This window comes from Ambystoma mexicanum, chromosome 2p (assembly GCF_040938575.1).
Source record: "Ambystoma mexicanum isolate Mex_15411 chromosome 2p, UKY_AmexF1_1, whole genome shotgun sequence".
Lineage (NCBI taxonomy): Eukaryota > Metazoa > Chordata > Amphibia > Caudata > Ambystomatidae > Ambystoma > Ambystoma mexicanum.
In genome coordinates, this window is record NC_090923.1 from 57962014 (window position 1) to 57981376 (window position 19363).

Consider the following 19363-nt stretch of genomic DNA (forward strand, 5'->3'; position numbering starts at 1 on the left):
AGTCTAAATTAAGTCTATTCTCCACGGTTCTGAGTCACAGAAAGGGATGAAACAGACCTCTCGCTCTGTGAGCGTACATTTTTACATATAAGGAGAAAGTCTGATATTTTTATGGGTGTATTTCGCCCCTCTTACCACAACAACACTAGTATCAAATATTACAAAACTTTATTACAATTCATTATATTTCATAAAACAATCATAAAAAATGATCATAGTACATAAGACCATTATGTTTAAAAACCACACACGTTTTAACACCATAAGTGAGTAATGTTTGTAAATATACCGTAAGGATCTAACACTGTGTGTATATCTCACACTCTGATTCCTGTGCCACACTACTAATGGCCTATTCCCTATCAATGTAATACAAACTACCCAACTTGTACAAGTTTCTGTCCTTGAACCACAACAATGTCGGACATTCTTCAGGGGACAAATTGTCTTGTGTCGTAATCTAGAACATTCTTCTTTCCTAGGGGAGAACCCTGTTGATCAAGAAATAATGGACACCCTATTAGTAACTTATAATCGAGTATCAATCTCTACTCACATGAAAAACATGTGAAACATGTGAAACATGAACCCTCATCCCTCAAAGGGTGCGGGGTATGTCTAAAATTACGTACCTCTGTTCCCAGTAGTGAATCTTGGGCTTTTTCTGTACAGTGTTGTAGATCCCCAATTTCTTCAGGAATTCTTACATATCCTTTCTCACCCCTGTCTAAAATAGTGTGCAATGTAAGCACAAATTAATAAGGGATATTGCAGAAAACTCCCGCAATCATCCACTTGCTAGGCTAATCAATACATACATAGGTGCTAGATCTTACCTATTTAAATGTAGCATTATGTTGGAAAATTGTCTAACCTCTCAGTTCCAAGGACTCCTTTGCACTTTTTCCCAAATCCGGGTCAGTGAAACACTTCTCTACTCCCCTTCATGGGTCACCTGTCTGTAAAAAAATTGTCAGAAACTTATTCAAGTATCACTCCTCTCAACAAAGACAACTAACTAAGTATACAAGACCCTCTACAGGGACCTTATGCTCACTTACATATAGGTGTTGTCTCGTTCACCCTCACAGCCAGCCACAAACAAGCTGCCTCTGTGTCCCTGGAGGATCCAAAAGCTCGGCGGACTTCGCGGGTCAAAAAACGCACCTCAAACGTGACGCAGTGACGTCATCACGCATCATAGACGCGCAATGACGTCACTGCGCCACCGGCGCGTCCGTGAGCGCCCATACCTGCGTACACCCATGTAATTCTGGGAAATGTAGGTGCCATGGTCAAAACTTCCCCCAACGCCAAAGAAAACCGACAATTATGTCGCCCACACTGTGATCGTAATGCCCAATGAAAATCATTTCATAATGACTCGCCTGCAAATTGCCCTTTAGAAATCCCAAGTGGACTCAAACGCCACTAAACTGGTGTTTTAAAAAAAAAGGTAAAAGGACATCTATGATGTAATTCGGAGAGCAGAGATACACAGCTTATAGCCCTAACCTAAAGTTATCTTTTAAGGTATGTTACTTGTCACATCACCCTAGTGTGGTACACAAATCTATCCAAATAGGAAAAAACAGCACCAACATACAAGTGTTCACACGCTAAGGGCCACATATGATTGAAATTACATTGCGTGTGTTGCATAAAGAGTGAAACCAAAGTAATGGATAGTACTATATATCAGGTCTACATTCAGCATGATTTTGTGACACAACCACATTGCATAACATGATGGGTGAAAAAACGAGCGTCACGGGATGAGCTGTACATCAAACTTTCCGTAGGCATGAATTTATGCCACAGTAACTCTGTATTACATGATGCAAGACATACTGAAACCCCAAATTAAGCATTTTTTGAAAGACAGTGTCACGGGATGAGCTATACATCAAGCTGTCCATAGATATAATTTTGTGTCACAGTAACTTTGTATTACATGATGCAAGAAACACTGCGACCCCAAATCAAGCTTTGTGCCATTCGACACCTTCATTCATCCCTTTGATGTAACTTTTAGACAAAAAAATAAGTTTCTGTTCTAGATGTAATAATTTTCTATTGATAGCCATCTGGGATTGCCCCTTCACCTGTTTCAAAATGCACCACTGAAAGTCGTTGCATGAATGTTTCATTTCTATGAAATGTTTAACCATGGGAGCCTGTTCTACCTTATTTCTAATGCAGCTCTTATGTTCTATCATTCTGATTCTACATTTTCTGTTTGTTTTGCCAATATACATACGTTTGCAAGGACATACAATCAAATAGATCACATTATTCGTATTACAATTGGTATGTTCATTGATATTCCACAGCCTATCCAAACCCAAATCTACATTCACTGTTTTGCTTGTTTGAGAACACATTGAGCAATTTCCGCAAGGAAAATGCCCAACCACTGGAGGAATGCCCCACAAAGTGGTTTGTTGCATAGGCCTCTTTTTGGCATTCACATCATTTCTCATAATCAAATTTCGTATGGTAGTACTCTTTTTGAAAGCTACAATAGGTTTTCCTATTTCCTTGGTCATGATTCTTTTCCAATTTCTTGTCACAATGCCTTTCAGTGGTGCATTTTGAAACAGATGAAGGGGCAATCCCAGATGGCTATCAATAGAAACTTATTACATCTAGAACAGAAACTTATTTTTTTGTCTAAAAGTTACATCAAAGGGATGAATGAAGGTGTCGAATGGCACAAAGCTTGATTTGGGGTCGCAGTGTTTCTTGCATCATGTAATACAAAGTTACTGTGACACAAAATTATATCTATGGACAGCTTGATGTATAGCTCATCCCGTGACACTGTCTTTCAAAAAATGCTTAATTTGGGGTTTCAGTATGTCTTGCATCATGTAATACAGAGTTACTGTGGCATAAATTCATGCCTACGGAAAGTTTGATGTACAGCTCATCCCGTGACGCTCGTTTTTTCACCCATCATGTTATGCAATGTGGTTGTGTCACAAAATCATGCTGAATGTAGACCTGATATATAGTACTATCCATTACTTTGGTTTCACTCTTTATGCAACACACGCAATGTAATTTCAATCATATGTGGCCCTTAGCGTGTGAACACTTGTATGTTGGTGCTGTTTTTTCCTATTTGGATAGATTTGTGTACCACACTAGGGTGATGTGACAAGTAACATACCTTAAAAGATAACTTTAGGTTAGGGCTATAAGCTGTGTATCTCTGCTCTCCGAATTACATCATAGATGTCCTTTTACCTTTTTTTTTTAAAACACCAGTTTAGTGGCGTTTGAGTCCACTTGGGATTTCTAAAGGGCAATTTGCAGGCGAGTCATTATGAAGTGATTTTCATTGGGCATTACGATCACAGTGTGGGCGACATAATTGTCGGTTTTCTTTGGCGTTGGGGGAAGTTTTGACGATGGCACCTACATTTCCCAGAATTACATGGGTGTACACAGGTATGGGCGCTATCGGATGCGCCGGTGGCGCAGTGACGTCATTGCGCGTCTATGATGCGTGATGACGTCACTGCGTCACGTTTGAGGTGCGTTTTTTGACCCGCGAAGTCCGTGGAGCTTTTGGATCCTCCAGGGACACAGAGGCAGCTCGTTTTGTGGCTGGCTGTGAGGGTGAACGAGACAACACCTATATGTACGTGAGCATAGGGTCCCTGTAGAGGGTCTTGTATACTTAGTTGTCTTTGTTGAGAGGAGTGATACTTGAATACGTTTCTGACAATTTTTTACAGACAGGTGACCCATGAAGGGGAGTAGAGAAGTGTTTCACTGACCCGGATATGGGAAAAAGTGCAAAGGAGTCCTTGGAACTGAGAGGTTATACAATTTTCCAACATAATGCTACATCTAAATAGGTAAGATCTAGCACCTATGTATGTATTGATTAGCCTAGCAAGTGGATGATTGCGGGAGTTTTCTGCAATATCCCTTATTAATTTTTGCTTACATTGCACACTCTTTTAGACAGGGGTGAGAAAGGATATGCAAGAATTCCTGAAGAAATTGGGGATCTACAACACTGTACAGAAAAAGCCCAAGATTTACTACTGGGAACAGAGGTACGTAATTTTAGACATACCCCGCACCCTTTGAGGGATGAGGGTTCATGTTTCACATGTTTCACATGTTTTTCATGTGAGTAGAGATTGATACTCGATTATAAGTTACTAATAGGGTGTCCATTATTTCTTGATCAACAGGGTTCTCCCCTAGGAAAGAAGAATGTTCTAGATTACGACACAAGACAATTTGTCCCCTGAAGAATGTCCGACATTGTTGTGGTTCAAGGACAGAAACTTGTACAAGTTGGGTAGTTTGTATTACATTGATAGGGAATAGGCCATTAGTAGTGTGGCACAGGAATCCGAGTGTGAGATGTACACACAGTGTTAGATCCTTGCGGTATATTTACAAACATTACTCACTTATGGTGTTAAAACTTGTGTGGTTTTTAAACATAATGGTCTTATGTACTATGATCATTTTTTATGATTGTTTTATGAAATATAATGAATTGTAATAAAGTTTTGTAATATTTGATACTAGTGTTGTTGTGGTAAGAGGGGCGAATTACACCCATAAAAATATCAGACTTTCAGTCTAAATAAAGTGCCTGTCCTTTGTTTTGCATACTCGTACACATAGCACATAGCCTAATTGGGAGAGTAAAGAAGAGGAGTCCTTAGTCAAAGAATGGAGTCATTATGAGATGAAACCACATAGAACCCAGAGAGATGCCTAGGTAATGTGTTGTAGGAGATTTTTCCAATCCAGGACGCATGAGCCATCCATTGGGCTATGTGTAACCTAATGGTGGCCTCCCAAATTGGAGAAAACAGTTGTGTCTAACTAAATGCAAGAGGTTATTCAGTCCCATCACAAAAATGAGGATCTCTCAAAAGAGCTAAGGTGATGCCAATGTCAACCTACAAGAGAGTCTGACCTCCAAAATCATGGTGATGCATGAGCCATAGATATGATTGCTGCTACATGTGTGCGCGCCGCCGCTGTGATATGTGGATAGACCAGAGCTGAAGGGATGGCTGTGCTCAGGCCAATCAAGAATTATCCTCCAGATCATGTGCACTCCAAGAACCCAAAGGCATTGTTGAGGCTTTCCCCGCCAGTCCCTTCACACACACACACAAATTTCCCCACTTCCCCAAACCACTTTACCAAACTGGGTCCAACTCGTGGATTGGACACCAGTGTGGAAAGTGACTGACCTAGACCAAATAACTAGATCAGTTTGCATTGGGAAATCATTATTTGTCTGAGAGTAGAAGGGATTCATATAGCCCTTGATACGTTTTTATTGATGCAAGCTGCTGTTCTTGCCTCTCCCTCCCATTATTCGTAGCTCCACCAGACACAACATGGGACTCTCCTCGATTGACCATCTGCACCAATGTGAGGTTTGATTTCACTCTTCCCCTTGACAGCCCAGCTCCACACATGCTCCTGCAAGCAAGGGAGACCTAGCCCACTCCCAACACACATGCGCCTAACACAAAGAGCGAGGAAGAGAGCGGCTGCGCCAGGACTCAATCTCCCACGCTTCCCTGCTCCTAATCTGCCGGCTGCTGTTCCTGCCTCCTCTTTTTTCCTCCATTAGTGGCTCCCCTCAATTGGGGCGACGTAGACCCGGGCGACTCAAGTGAAGCGCGAGCAACTAAAGGGCAACCCAACAAACTGCTCCACTCAAATTGCTTACCCACCCTGCCTCTCCCACTCAGGCACCAAACTTCTTTACTCCCCCCTTTCACCTCAGATGAACATCACACTCTGAAATGCTAATTCGAATGGATTGTGTCCTCCCACGTATTCCTCATCTATGATATCTCCTAGATTCAGCTTCAGCTGCATCGTAAAAGATTTTCGGCAGAGGGTGCTGTGCCTCGATGCGGTCGACTCGATGTCCCTCGAGGGCCTCCGTGTCGAGGATGACTTTATCGAAGGTATATATTTAACACGCATCGCCCATTGGCTTCAGTTCATTTTTTCCAAGTAAGCTTTCACTCCGTGAACTACAGCGCAATTCATATTATTACTTTGAAATTGTGGAAAATGTTAGTTTTTCGGCTCAGACCTCCCCGAAGACTGGTTTTAAGAAACACCAAGACTGCAGCGCTAAAATATCGCTGACTGACCCACATGGGGTGTGCTTGTGCCTTGGTGCGGAGTACAAGACCTCGACCTGTCAGATGTGTCAATAGATGACTGAAAAAGCTATGAAAAAGCTCTGAAGGAGCGTAAAGAGAAATTGGTGATAGGTAGACTCCCCAAAAAATCCCCTTTGACTACCCCATCGAAACAACTTTCCTCTGACGAAGTGAGACACCGCTCTCCTCGACGGAAGAAAAGGACTAGCTCGTGGAGTGGCACTCCTTGCATCGAGGAAATGGAAAAAAAAGGCAGCATAAATCGCCTACTTCATCTTCCTCATCCGACTCCTCTCCAGAGAGGAGTATATCTTGCCCTAGTATGGCCTCTAGTCTGGCTGAATAGGCATCATTCAGACAGGAAATGCTTAACATTTTCGAGAGTCAGAATCCCTCTAAGCAAGTATGCCATGCTCTGCGTGCCCTCGAGCTCAGGACAAAAGGTCAGATTCTCATCGAGAGCCAACGAGGCCTTGACATGATGAAAAGTCATTGAAGACTCTGGTGAGTCATCGGAGTCCGTCGCGGACAAAGTCCATGTAAAAGTCGACGTCGAAGCCATTGACGCCATCTTTGCCCAAGGCGTCTTCATCAAAGATACTGGTGCCAAAATGTAGTTTGGTGACGACTCCACCGGCATCTGGCTGGAAACCATCAAAGCCATTAACGCCTTTACCAAACATTCAAACATCCTTTGCGAAGAAAGGGCTTTTTCAAATCTCTCACGTCGATTTATGAAGACAATGAGCCTTTAGACGCCAATGATCCACCTTTTGGATTACAATATGGCACACCTAATGTTCCTGATTTTATATCTGAGGAATCTAGGTGCTGGACCTGCGTGACAATTTATAAACAGCCAGTGGGGTGGACACCTTACCAGAGTTGGATTTTGGCAAGCCAGACCCATATGATCGTGCAGATGCCTCTCACAGGCAATTTATGACCAGGGTCACAGATTTTCTTGGATGGAGCAGGCCAGCCCTCCTGTTCGAACAGGATGACCTCACGGATATCCTGTACGAAGGTCCTCATAGGGATGCAATCCTACCTTTTCGTGTCGCTCTACAAAAGAGAGTAAGTGCACACAAGTCCGGAATTCAATACAAACTTGACAAAACAATCTAGGCCGTCAAGTAGTGATCTCAGCTATTTGTCTAAAAACACTACACTAGAAAGTATAGTGGTGCAAGCAGCAACCTCTACCTCCACGCTAGCTGCTTATCCGACCGTTAAACCAGATCGGGATAAACGTATAGACACCTGGTCAAGGAAAGTCTTTTTTGCCAGGGCATGGCTCTCAAGTCTGCCAACTCAACATGTGCCCTTGCATACATTACCTTCACCCTATGGGACCGAGTAGCCATGGCGGCTGAACATATACCCAAAGAGGAAGAAATAGACTGCTTTCTGGTCATTGTAAAAGATGGGAAAGAGGCCATTGGTATTTTGCTGACAGTATCGGCAGAGCCATAGCGGCAAGCACCGTAATACGCAGGATTGCGTGGTTAAGGAAGTCGGGATTTGCAGCAGACTCCTTAATATGCCTTTCGACAGGTCTCATCTTTTTGGCAGCAAAGCTGACGAAAGCCTTCAGAAGCTGCAGACCTCGAAGGCGGCAGCCAAGACTCTACATTCCGCCATCAGGCAGCCTCAGCCTTTTTGCCCCAGTGGACCTTCTTTGAGGGGTAGATCCTTTTGCTACTATTACTCAGTTGGAAGAGTGAGAGGAATAGCTGGTCAAAGAGGCCAAAGAAGATTCTCGTGGTGGACGAGGGAGAGGTGCAAAGCCCGCCCAAGCAACTGCTACTTTACCATCAGCCGCTGCTTCACCCGCATCAAAACCTATGAGGTCTTAACTCTCAATACCCCGGTGGGAGGCAGACGGTCTCAGCATCTGAAAGAATGGCAGGGTATTACTTCAGATGCTTGGGCATTCAAGGTTACTGCTTCCCCTTTATTCAGAGACCTCAAATCATCCACTGGGAAACCATTCGTTAAAGATTCCAGAACTGTTCCTTTTGCAGGAAATTTTGATCCTGCTAGAAAAAGATGCTATAGCGCCAGTACCTGTAATGGGGAGGAACATAGGATGGTATTGTCCATATTTCCTAATCCCCAAGAAGGACGGAGGACTGAGACCCATCTTGGAGTTAAGATACTTGAACAAGTTCCTCAGGAAGGATAAGTTCAAGATGGTCACACTGTCTCGTATCCTTCAGGCCCTCCAGTTCCAGGATTGGACCTTCAGGATGCTTATTTTCATCTCAACCACAGAAAGTACCTGAGGTTCGCGGTTGGTGGTTCTCATTATCAGTTTTGAGTTCTGCTGTTCGTGCTGACCTCCGCCCTGAGGGTATTCACTAAACTGATGGCGGTGGTGGCAGTGAATCTCAGGAGTGAAGGGTGCGGGGTGGGGTTCACTTCTACCCCTACCCTGGACCCCTACCTGGACGATTGGCTGATCAGGGTACATTCTCCTGAACAAGTCCTGGATCATCTCAGCATGACAGGCCACTATCTCCACAGACAGGGCTTCTCCATCAATTACTAGATGGCTCACATGATACCATCTCAAAAGCTCCAATTCATTGTGGCTTTACTGGATACATCCTTGGAAAGGCCTTGCCACCCGAGGTGAAAGCTCAACACATTCCGCATATGGTCACCAAATTTCAGAGTGCCCAGCGTCTCCCGGCCTTCGACTTCTTGAGGTTGCTCGGCCTCATGGCATCCTGCATTTTCCTGGTGCCAGAGGCTTATCTGAGAATGAGATGCCTCCAATGGGCTCGCTCGGGTGACATGTCAGACCTATTTCAGGTTCCAAACGGGGTCTCCTGAGGTGGGCCTCCGAGGGCAACATTCTGAAGGGAGTGCCTTTTTGCCAAAACATGGCCGGAGATCACGGTAGTGAGGGATGCCTCACTCACGGGGTGGGGAGCCCACACCAACAATCTGAAAATCAACGGTATTTGGTCTCCATTGGAGTCCAAACTACACATCAATCTTTTTGGAGCTGAGGGCCATCGGACTAGCACTGAAGCCCTTTCTGCACTCTGTACGGGGAAAGAATGTCCTGATAATGACTGACAACACAGTGGCCATGTACTACCTCAGCAAGACAAGAGAAGAGGAGTAGGGTCACTACGACTGTGCAGAGAGGCAATGCAGCTCTGGTCCTGGCAATACAAGAAGGAATCTCTCCATAGACCCTTCACCTAGCCGGAAAGTAGAATACGGCGGCGGACACTCTGAGCAGGAAGAGCAGTCTCCCATGAGTGGGAACTAGCTTAGGAAGTCCTTCAAGAGATCTTTACCCTTTGGGGAACCCCTCAAGTGGATCTGTTTGTGACCAGTGTCTACCAGAAGTGCAAACTGTTCTGCTCCAGGGAATTTCCCGCAAGAGGAGCTCTAGGAGACGTGTTTGAGGTGTACTGGGAGTTTCCACTCTTGTACGCATTTCCTCCAGTCCCGTCATTCCTCGCGTGATCAGGAGGTTGAGAAATTTCAGGAAATTCATGATCCTAATTGGCCAGGATTGGGCCAGGAGGACGTGGAACCCAGACCTCCTGGACATGTCCATCTGCCCTCCAATAAGTCTTCCACAAAGAGAGGACCTTCTCTCGCGAGAGGATGGTCTGGTTCTCCATCGGAGGTCAAGACACTCAGCCTTCACGCATGGTTTCGAGAGGCTGAGATACAAGGATTGGGACCTCCCGGATGATGTAATGGAGATTTTGCTTTCGGCCTGCAACCCAAAGTCTTTGTATTGCTTCCGTTGGAACTAATTCTGCAGCTGGTGCAAAGATAAGAATGTGGATCCTTTTCTTTGAAAAAACACCAGAAGTGTTATCCTTTCTGCTGCATTTGGCAATCTGGGGCTCCAGGTTGGAACTGTTAAAGGTTATTTGGGTGGAAGACATGCCACAGACCGAAAGTGGACGTGTGGTGGAAAGATTTGCAGAAATGGGCGGAGGCGGAAACCATCGTATGGCAGTAAACGAGCAATGCAGGGGGGTGGAGGAGGAGACAGAGTCCCTGATGGCCTGGAAATCATTGATAGCAGAGCTGTTTGGGTCAATACAAGAACCGGCAGGACCCATGGAAGGGGAAACCCTACCACAGGAAGCAGAAACAGAATGTGCAAAGTAATAGGCTCGTAAAGGGGAGTGGGATAAGGGAAACAGTGGCTAGAAGTAAGCAATGCACTATGGAACTGTTGATATATGCACTGCCTGTTTGGCTTGTATTGTTTGGTTGAATTAAATAATAAAAATGGTTTTAAAAAAAGTTATTTGGCTGTGCTTTCCATCTTCAAACGATCCCCTGAGGAAACGTGATTATATTTCTAAAGGGACTCAATAATGTATTCCATCCATCTCCTTTTCAGGTTCCTGTTTGGGACCTTTAATCTTGTTTTGAAATTGCTCATGTGTGCACCGTTTGAACCACTCCATTCATGTCCCTTAAGACTACTTACATGTTAGTAGCGTCAACATCAGCCCGTAGGGTGAGTGCGTTGCAGGCACAAACTTCTAAACCACCTTTTACGTTTTTTAAGGACAAGCGTCCTTAAGGTGAAACCTTCATTCCTTCCTAAGATTATATCAGATTTTCACTAAGATTACCTACTTTTTACCCATTAACTCATCCTGGCAAGGAAGAGGAAAGGTTACACAGCCTTGACCCGAGAAGAGCTCAGTTTCTACATTTCAAGGATGTCAAAGTTTTGCCTAGATGACCAACCGTTTATAGACTGGCAACGGATGTAACTAAGCAAACCTTGTCCAGGTGGATTATTTGAGCTATTATTGAATGCTGTAGACTGGCCGGGACTGCCTTGCTTCCACCTTAAGCTTTTGGGAAAGCAGTCCTTCATTTGGTTCATAACCCCTGAAGACAAAATTCGTACTCCCTCCGCCTAATCTAATACTGCTTTGGGAGTCTATCATAGATGAGGAATACATGTGAGGACACAATCCATTCGAAGAACAAGTTTCTTACCCCTGGTAACGTTCCTTCGACTGGATGTTCCTCCCACGTGTTCATCGCCCCTCCCAGCCTGCCCCACAGTAGAATTCCACTCCATATTGTTGCAGTTTATGCTCCTTCAGAGTGTAGTATTGTCTAAACCTCATTAATGCTGGTAGTTCGACTGTTAGAAAAACACAAAAAAACAGAACTGAAGCCAACGGGCGCTGCACGTTCCATATATACCTTAGATGACATTGTCCTCGAGACGGAGGCCCTCGACGGACATCAACTTGACCGCATCGACGCACAGCACCATCTTCCCAATATTTTCAGAAGCAGCTTAAGCTGGATATAGGAGATATCATAAATGAGGAATACGTGGGAAGAACATTACCAGTGGTAAGTAACTTGTTATTATGTATGTAACAAGGCTTCCTGTATCTGACTGCTCTCCTCTCCTTGATTATCTTGCGATCCCGGAAACCCAGATCTCCCCATCTGACACTGCTATCCTGGCTGCCCTTCAGGGCCCCAAACCTTTCTTCTATCACTATCCTCTCCTAACTGGCAAAGGTGGTGGTGTCAGACATGTATTTCCTTCCTGCTTAATATCTCACTCCCCCCCCCCCCCCATATCTCATCCTCTCCTACCTCCTTTGAATTTACACACTCAACCCTTGCTCCTCCTCACTCTACTCACTTCGTTTTCATCTGTCGCCCTTCCGGCTACAACTGGTTCATTCTTTGAGGAACGATAACCGTTCTTGATTCTCTGTCCCTATCACATCACATCACCTAATCCTCTTTGGAGACTTGAGCTTTATTTTTTCCTAACACCCCACAATAATCTGATCTTCAATCCTTTCTTAATAACCATTCTTGCTTCAGCTATGTGGAACTTGCATACACCTGAAATTCGATCCATGGTCTAAATCTGTTTTCAAAATCGCTACTTCCTCACTTCTACCCAGCGTTTACTTATGCCCCCTCCTTCACTCTAGCTTTTACAGCGAATGACCTCCTCCCTTCCCCAGCCTGCTAGTCCATATACTCGCTCTCTAACAGTTGACATCTACTTGTCCAAAGTAGGTCAACCATCGTCCCCAGTATCTGTCCCGAGTTACCCTACTCAGACCTAGTCATTATGTCATTGGAAGACTTTTCTTTGCGAGAGGCTTACTGCCTTCCTGACAACACCAATATTGACTCTGTATGCACTTTTGTGATCAAAAGACCTTTTATTTCCCTATATTAATGCAAATAAATAAAATGATGTACTTTTCTATTGCTGGTAAAGGGATATTGTTCTTGGCAGTATTTGAACCAGTAACCTTCAGGTTACACTTAGCTATCTTCACTGAACACACTAACCTTGTGTATCAGAAGACGCAGCACGTCTCTGAATGCCCCCATCCACCTCTCATCTCAATGACTAGACCACAAAACCTAACGAGATTGTGCTGCTGCCCTGGACAAAGTTTGTCTCCACAGCCCTTCTCGCCTCTTACACCTTTCTCCCAAAGTTGGAGTTCTCTCACATTAACACTGGCTTGTAAGGAGAAGCTATATGCAACAGTGGTGAATGGGAAGTGCTAGGACATTTCTTCACACTAAAACGGGACAATTCCTGGGTTTAAATAGGATGTATACAGAGGTTTTTGCTCCTTTGCCAGCCATGCGGCTAGGCCACAATGGCTGAGCTGGCCGATGGTTCTCAATGTCTGTGGTGGTTAAAAAGGTGGGCATCGAGTATCTCATTTTATTTTCATCATTAACTCACCATTGTTTATCCGGACCACACAGGTCAGATCCACCACCTATACTCCAAACCCTGAATAGACCACAAGAGCTAGACCCTTACCTAAAAATATAATGGGCATAGATGCATCTTTTTAAAGCTTCCGGAATAGCCATAGTAGCCAAATCAATGGCTCTGCCACGCACCACCCATGAATGCTTTGCCTTTTCATGGTCGTTTGTAGAGCCGAGAAAAAGCAAAAACGTTAGGCAGCGATTTGTGCATTTTCAAAGATTTGGGTCTCTTCCTTTCAACCATTTCAGCTGCTGACAAGGCAGCTGGCATTGAAAAACTGTTTCCTTGAAAAAAATACTGAACATGTCTGATCTCTGAAGCCCTCCTCTTTCTGTGCTGTAATACAAAGGCCCATAGCGTCATTCATCAGTGTAAATTGTTGGCCATCATCACCCTGCACGTGCGAAAGAACGAAGGTGATTCATGTGCTTGTGTATCCGACAGGAGATGAAATGGCTCATTCCTGGAGCAGTCGATGACGATGATCTGCTTTGGGGAACAATTGCCAAACCAAATGAGGAAACATCCGAACCCGGCAGTAAGGTAAATAACTACCTGCAACAATACTAATAACTTGACTTTCTGTTTTTTTAAAAAATTTTATTGGGGAGCATCTATGGAGCTTTATACAAACTGACTTTAAACTATTTTTTGAAGGGGGTGCATAATTGATAACCTACCGACAAATATTGACCAAACCTGCTAAGAGAAGAATGGAAATGATGTCCTAGGCTACTGTCCTTAATTAAGCTTTTCAAGTAAGGAATGCTGCAGAGAAGGAACCGCCCCTTTCAGATACTAGTACTTTGATGTATTTTGAAAATGTTTCCAGTTATAATGCCTATGCCAGCAAATAATTTGTACATTACTCTTGTCAAAAATAGGGTGATTAAAACAAACTTTTCAGCTGTTGGAAGATCTGTTGTTTCCCCAATATTGGAGAATGTTAGATAATTTAATAGGCCAATCATTTCACCTATCAATGTTATTAAATGTTCACTTGAACCTCACATAGGAAACTTAAAGCAGCGCACATCTGACATATTGAAGTCGTGTTAGTTTATCTTTCGTAAATCCTGCAGCCTCCACAGTTTTGAATGCATTCAAGGGATATTTCAAACTTCCGTACTTTGCCTCCAAGGAGACACGTGTGGGAGTGATGGGGTGGGCGAGAAAGAGAAAAAAGATGGACTTGGCGAGAATATGGCTATCCACAATTTCTTAGAAACTATACAGTACTATCTGTTTCTCGCTGTGCTGTGCGATGCTCTGGAGCAGCCAATCTTAAAAATTCACTCTGCAAAATCTCTGTCCTAAAGCTTGGTCATGGTGGTATTATATAGGCCGACTAGTTCTGCTGGGTCTTGTGATTTAGATGAGTTTAAGGTAGGGAGCAGGATGGGCATCAACTTGTCAGTAGTGATATTTTGTTTGTTTCTGGTAAGGAGTGGTGGGGCAATTATGTTGGATTTGTTGGCTGGTCGATTGGCACAAGTAGTAAAGGAAATTAGAAAGTGGTCTGTCCAGGTCTGGGGTTCGATGGCTGTGATTAAGGTTTCGCAATTAAGGGCAGCAACCCAGTCTAGGGTATGCCCTTTCTCATGGGTAGGTTGGACGACTCTTTGCGAGAAGGCTAATTCAGTTAATGAGTCAGCGAGTACCTTAGCTGAATAGTCGTTGGGGTCCTGGAATCCTAAATTAACAATATTTGGGAGGTGGGTTTGGTATTGTACAAAAGTATGGTGATAAGGTCTTCCTCAAGGACCCAACTGGGCCAGGAGGTCTGTATATTAGGTGGATGGTTAAGGTGCTGGATTTATAGGTGGCTAATTTAACTTTGAGGAGTTCACATGACTTGACCATGGGGGCAGCAGTTACTCTAAGCGTTAGGCTTGACTTGGCGATGAAGGCAACCCCTCCTCCTTTTGTCGTTTCTCTAGCCACTCTTACAATGGTTTAGGGGTCAGCAAAGGTCAGAAGGAAGGATGGTCCTACTGCAGCGTGGAACCAGGTCTCAGAGATAGCTAGGAAGTTTAGTTCTCCCTTATTGATCATATCAGCTAGATCTGTTTCGACGGTGAAACAAAAGGACAAGGCTAGGGACGCGTCGGAAGACAAGTCGAAACACCATGAAGAGCGGAGAGCCATCTATTCTTATCTTGACGTTCTAATGAGAAAGATCAGGAAGAGCCCTTTCCTCCTCTAGATTCCTCTGGCTCCTCATCGTGGACCAGAGAGAAGTTTGGGGGTTGCATGAACGTGCTGGAAAAGCTTGTAGAATTTTCAAAAAGTTTGCTCCTAAAGGGCACCGTAAAGCCCTTATACACCTATGGCTAAGTTCTAGGGAACTTCTAATCCACTTCATGAGGAAGAGTTTTTTGACCTTACTGGTAATGGAGATCCTATTGACCCATAACTACAGGATGAGGATCCATTTGAGGATCCTGCTGATGATCCTACTGAATGCACACAGGGATGGGGGGGACGAACAGCCAGTGGACGATCTGCCTTGGGCGTCACCCACCCATACCCCAGACCCTGACACCTTCTGTATGAACCCCCCCCCCCCACCATTACGTCGGCATCTGTTGATGACCAAATGGTGTTTAACGCCATCTTAAAGAAAGCAGCAGAACCCCTCCAAATTGCCACACTGGAAGCAGTGCCAGATTCAGATTTTGTTGAAGACATTTTAAAGGAGAAGCCTCCTGCCGGCAGTCAGGCTATCCCATTACATAATTCTATTAAAAGACACATTGTCCCTTCATTACCGATGCCCTCACAAACCAGGGCAGTTAATCCATGGGTGGAGAAACTTTTTTGCCCCTCCCCTACTGACCCCCTCTACATTAGGGGACATGCCACCCCAGATTCGTTGGTGGTCACAACGCCGAGGTAGAGGGCAGGTGTCCCCTTGTCCACACGCGAGGCACCGTCTGACAAAGAATGTAAGAAATTGTACGCTCTGGGAAAGAGAATCACCACTGAGACAGCATACTCCACCCGTATAGCCAATAATGCCACGCTGTTAGCCAGCTATTCTGACGTTCAGTGGAACCTGCTATAGGAGGGCCTACAGGAAGTCCCTGAACTGAACCGTACTCTCCTGCTTACGATTGTATCTGAGGGTAAGCAGGTGAACCACAACATTCTCAAAAATTCATTAGACGTTGCTGGGGCAGCGGGAAGGACTTTAGCACAGGCTACTCTGCTAAAACGTCACGCCTGGTTGAAGAACTCTGAGTTCAAGCTAGAGACTCGGGCATCCTTAATCAGCATGCCGGTGGAAGACTCCAACTTGTTCAGCAACTCGAAACAGCAAAAAAGGAACACGAGACACTGAAGACTTTGAAATAAATTACTCAAATACCGTTTCAACAGAGAGGGGGAAGTTCTTGTCACTCATTTCATGGGCAATCCTACTCTGGCTCCCCTCACAATCAATATGGTTCTGGGAACAATTGGTCCTCCGGACAGGGTTCAACCTCCACCACCCCGTATCCTCCTAGAGTCCAAAGCTGCGGGAAAAGAAGGGACTGTAATTCCACCCCCAGAAGCTCCCCGGCCTCCAGTCAGAAATGACTTTCAGATCCGAGTCACCTCCCATGCTTCCACGGTCAGGGGATGTTTAACATCATTCCTGCATGCATGGGAGGGGATTACTACAGACCAGTGGGTGCTCAATACCCAGTGCATGGCCACCATTAAAGACATTAACCAGATCACGCTGCCATTGGAGCCGGAGCCACTCCTACTGGGGACCCCGATCCCGGGCATCTTTCCAAGAACAGGCCCGCTAGCGGCCCTCATCACACTACCCCTCCTGGCCGCGGAAATCACAATAGCCAGGACATGGAAATCCCCAGAGGGCCCCCTAATGGTACTGTGGTGGTTGAAGCTCTGGGACATTTTCATCTCCGAGAAAATCATGGCGGCAAGCAGAGGCCGCCTCCACCGCTTCACAAACATATGGTCTCCGTTGATAGACTATGACCAACGCTTTCCAGCCCTGACACATAAACAACGCCTGGTGTCGAATGCACTGCGGGCAGCAGACCGGAACCGGACTGCAGCGGTGGATGAGCAGGTCCCGGAAGGTAGACAGAACTAAGTGGTGGGGGGCGGAGGCTCAGAGACACATGAAAAGGACCTAATGAGGTACATGACTCGGAGGGCTGGAGAGCCGGTGTTCGGACTCAATTGGCGAGGGAGCTGGCCTCGGGGGACAGCCAGTAACAAAGTACGGGGGTGGGTACGGCGGGATGCACGTTTAAGAGTCAAAGTTGTAAGGAAGTGCTGAATTGATGTCATACTTTGTTTTCCTGTGTGCTAACTAAAATAAATGTTAAAAAAAAATAAGATGCATGGGCATTCTTAGGGAAGCAATAAAATCTAATACCTGACATTGCTACTCCAACCAATGGAAGCGCTTTGTCATCTGGTGCAATTCCAAGAGCATCAATCCCATTGACTGCTCACCTACTCATATTTTGTTGTACCTGACTCACTTACTAGACTCTGTACTTATTTTTAATTCCATGAAGGTTCACTTAGCTGCACTCTCAGCCTACACTACGTCCCAACCAAAGGTATTGTGGTGGAAGATACCAATTATTAATGCATTCATGGAAGGGGTTAATAGGATTCATCCCCCCATTTCAGGCAAAGAAGCAGCCAACCCAATCCCAGTCCCCATAGGAGTGCCCCAAGACTCTTGCCTCTCTCCTACGCTGTACAACGCGTATACCAAACACTTGTTCTCAGCACTTGACGATATGGGTGTCATATACACAAATTTTGCGGATGACACCCAGATCCTTATACCTCTTACAGGCAACTATGACCAGGACACCATAACAATCAATAAAATTTACGTCATCATACAAAACTGGATGGCGCTGAACAGCCTATGTCTTAATGATGAGAAGAGACAAGTCCTCATCGTAGGATCTCCAGCCAAAATAGCTACCCTTCACCCAGAATACTCAACCATCAATATCGATGGTACCAATATTCCAGTGCTGAAGCAAGTCAAAACACTGGGTGTGTAAATTGACGCCAGCCTGACCATGACTAAACAGATCAACACGCTTGCCTCCTCCACGGCTTACACCTCGAAACTAATTGCTCTCGGCCGACAATTTCTGACCCCAGCTAACTGTCTCATCCTAGCCAGAGCTCTGGTCCTATCGAAATTGGACTATTGTAATGTTTTACTACTAGGCACCTCCAACACTAATCTAGCCAAAATGCAACTCTTGCAAAACAAAGTTTTGAGGGCTGCACGAGGCATAAAAAAATCAGACCATATCTCCAAGATTAGGAAAGACACTCTCTGGCTCCCCATCAAAGCCAGAATTATCTTCAAAACATTATGCATCACACACAAATGTCTGACCAAAAAGGACCCATCTATCTCAACAATACTCTACACCACAAAGTTGACAGGAGATCACTAAGATCTAATGACAAACTCCTCCTGGACCCCCCTCGATTCAAAACTACCAGAGTGGGGGGAGGCAGTTTCACCACTCGCCCCCAAACACTGGAACACCCTACCCATAAATATCAAGAAATAATCCTCCTTCACGGTTTATAAGAAACTGTTAAAAACCTGGTTATTCAACCAATATTGGCACCTAAAGATAGGATTCCGTTCCACTGTATTTCGGTCTGTATATCTGTAAATTGTATTTTTGCACCAACTGTCCACTAATGATGTAATATAACTAATGTAATGTTGATTTTCACTAATTGTTAAGCTGTCTTATAACCCCGCTGTGACACCCGAGGGTCCGGGAGTGTAACAAATAACAAAAATAAAATAAATAAACCTGGCTCCCGGATGGGACCTGAACGTGAGATTAACTAGACTTTTCCAGTATTGGGTCTGGCATGGATTCACATGCTCATGAATATTCCCCGTCGTCAAGCTGGGAATCCTCGGTAAAGAAAAAATCAGTTTCAGTTTTGTTTCTGAACTGTCTTTCTACTAGTAACCAGTCACTGGTCTCTGGGTCATACTGCCACCAGCCAATGACTGGCCTCTACCTAAGCCCCTGCTTTGGGAGCCATCTTCAGATTTTTACCGCATGTTCAAGTGTTGGGAGTCCTCGTGCTTTAGCTCTCAAACTTTACTGCGTTTTTTTGAAGAGTTTTCATCTTATATTTTCGGTCAATCGAGCCTCAAGCTCCACCGATTCCACTTCCGATCAACGGGGTCCCGTTTAGAGAACTTTCTACGCCCCTGAAGGGCATCTTTTCGTCGAGTTCGACTTCTCGGAGGATTCCAGAAGATCTTTGAGGCCTACCACGCATGGTCATGGCCCAGGACAATGGAAGCATGACGCCTGCTGGACCCAAGCTTTTCAGGAGCTGCCCTGGATGCAGGCTACAGAAC

The 19363-nt window shown here is 44.9% G+C and overlaps 1 protein-coding gene across 5 annotated transcripts in view; it reads left to right on the top strand.

Moving 5' to 3' along the window:
* Positions 1-19363, top strand: part of BRPF1 (bromodomain and PHD finger containing 1) — a 551318-nt gene that overhangs the window by 153881 nt on the left and 378074 nt on the right. For all 5 annotated transcript variants that reach the window (XM_069643245.1, XM_069643247.1, XM_069643248.1 and 2 more), the window contains one exon: positions 13408-13506. In XM_069643245.1, coding sequence (XP_069499346.1) covers positions 13408-13506 — 99 coding nt within the window. The remainder of the gene's footprint in view (positions 1-13407; positions 13507-19363) is intronic.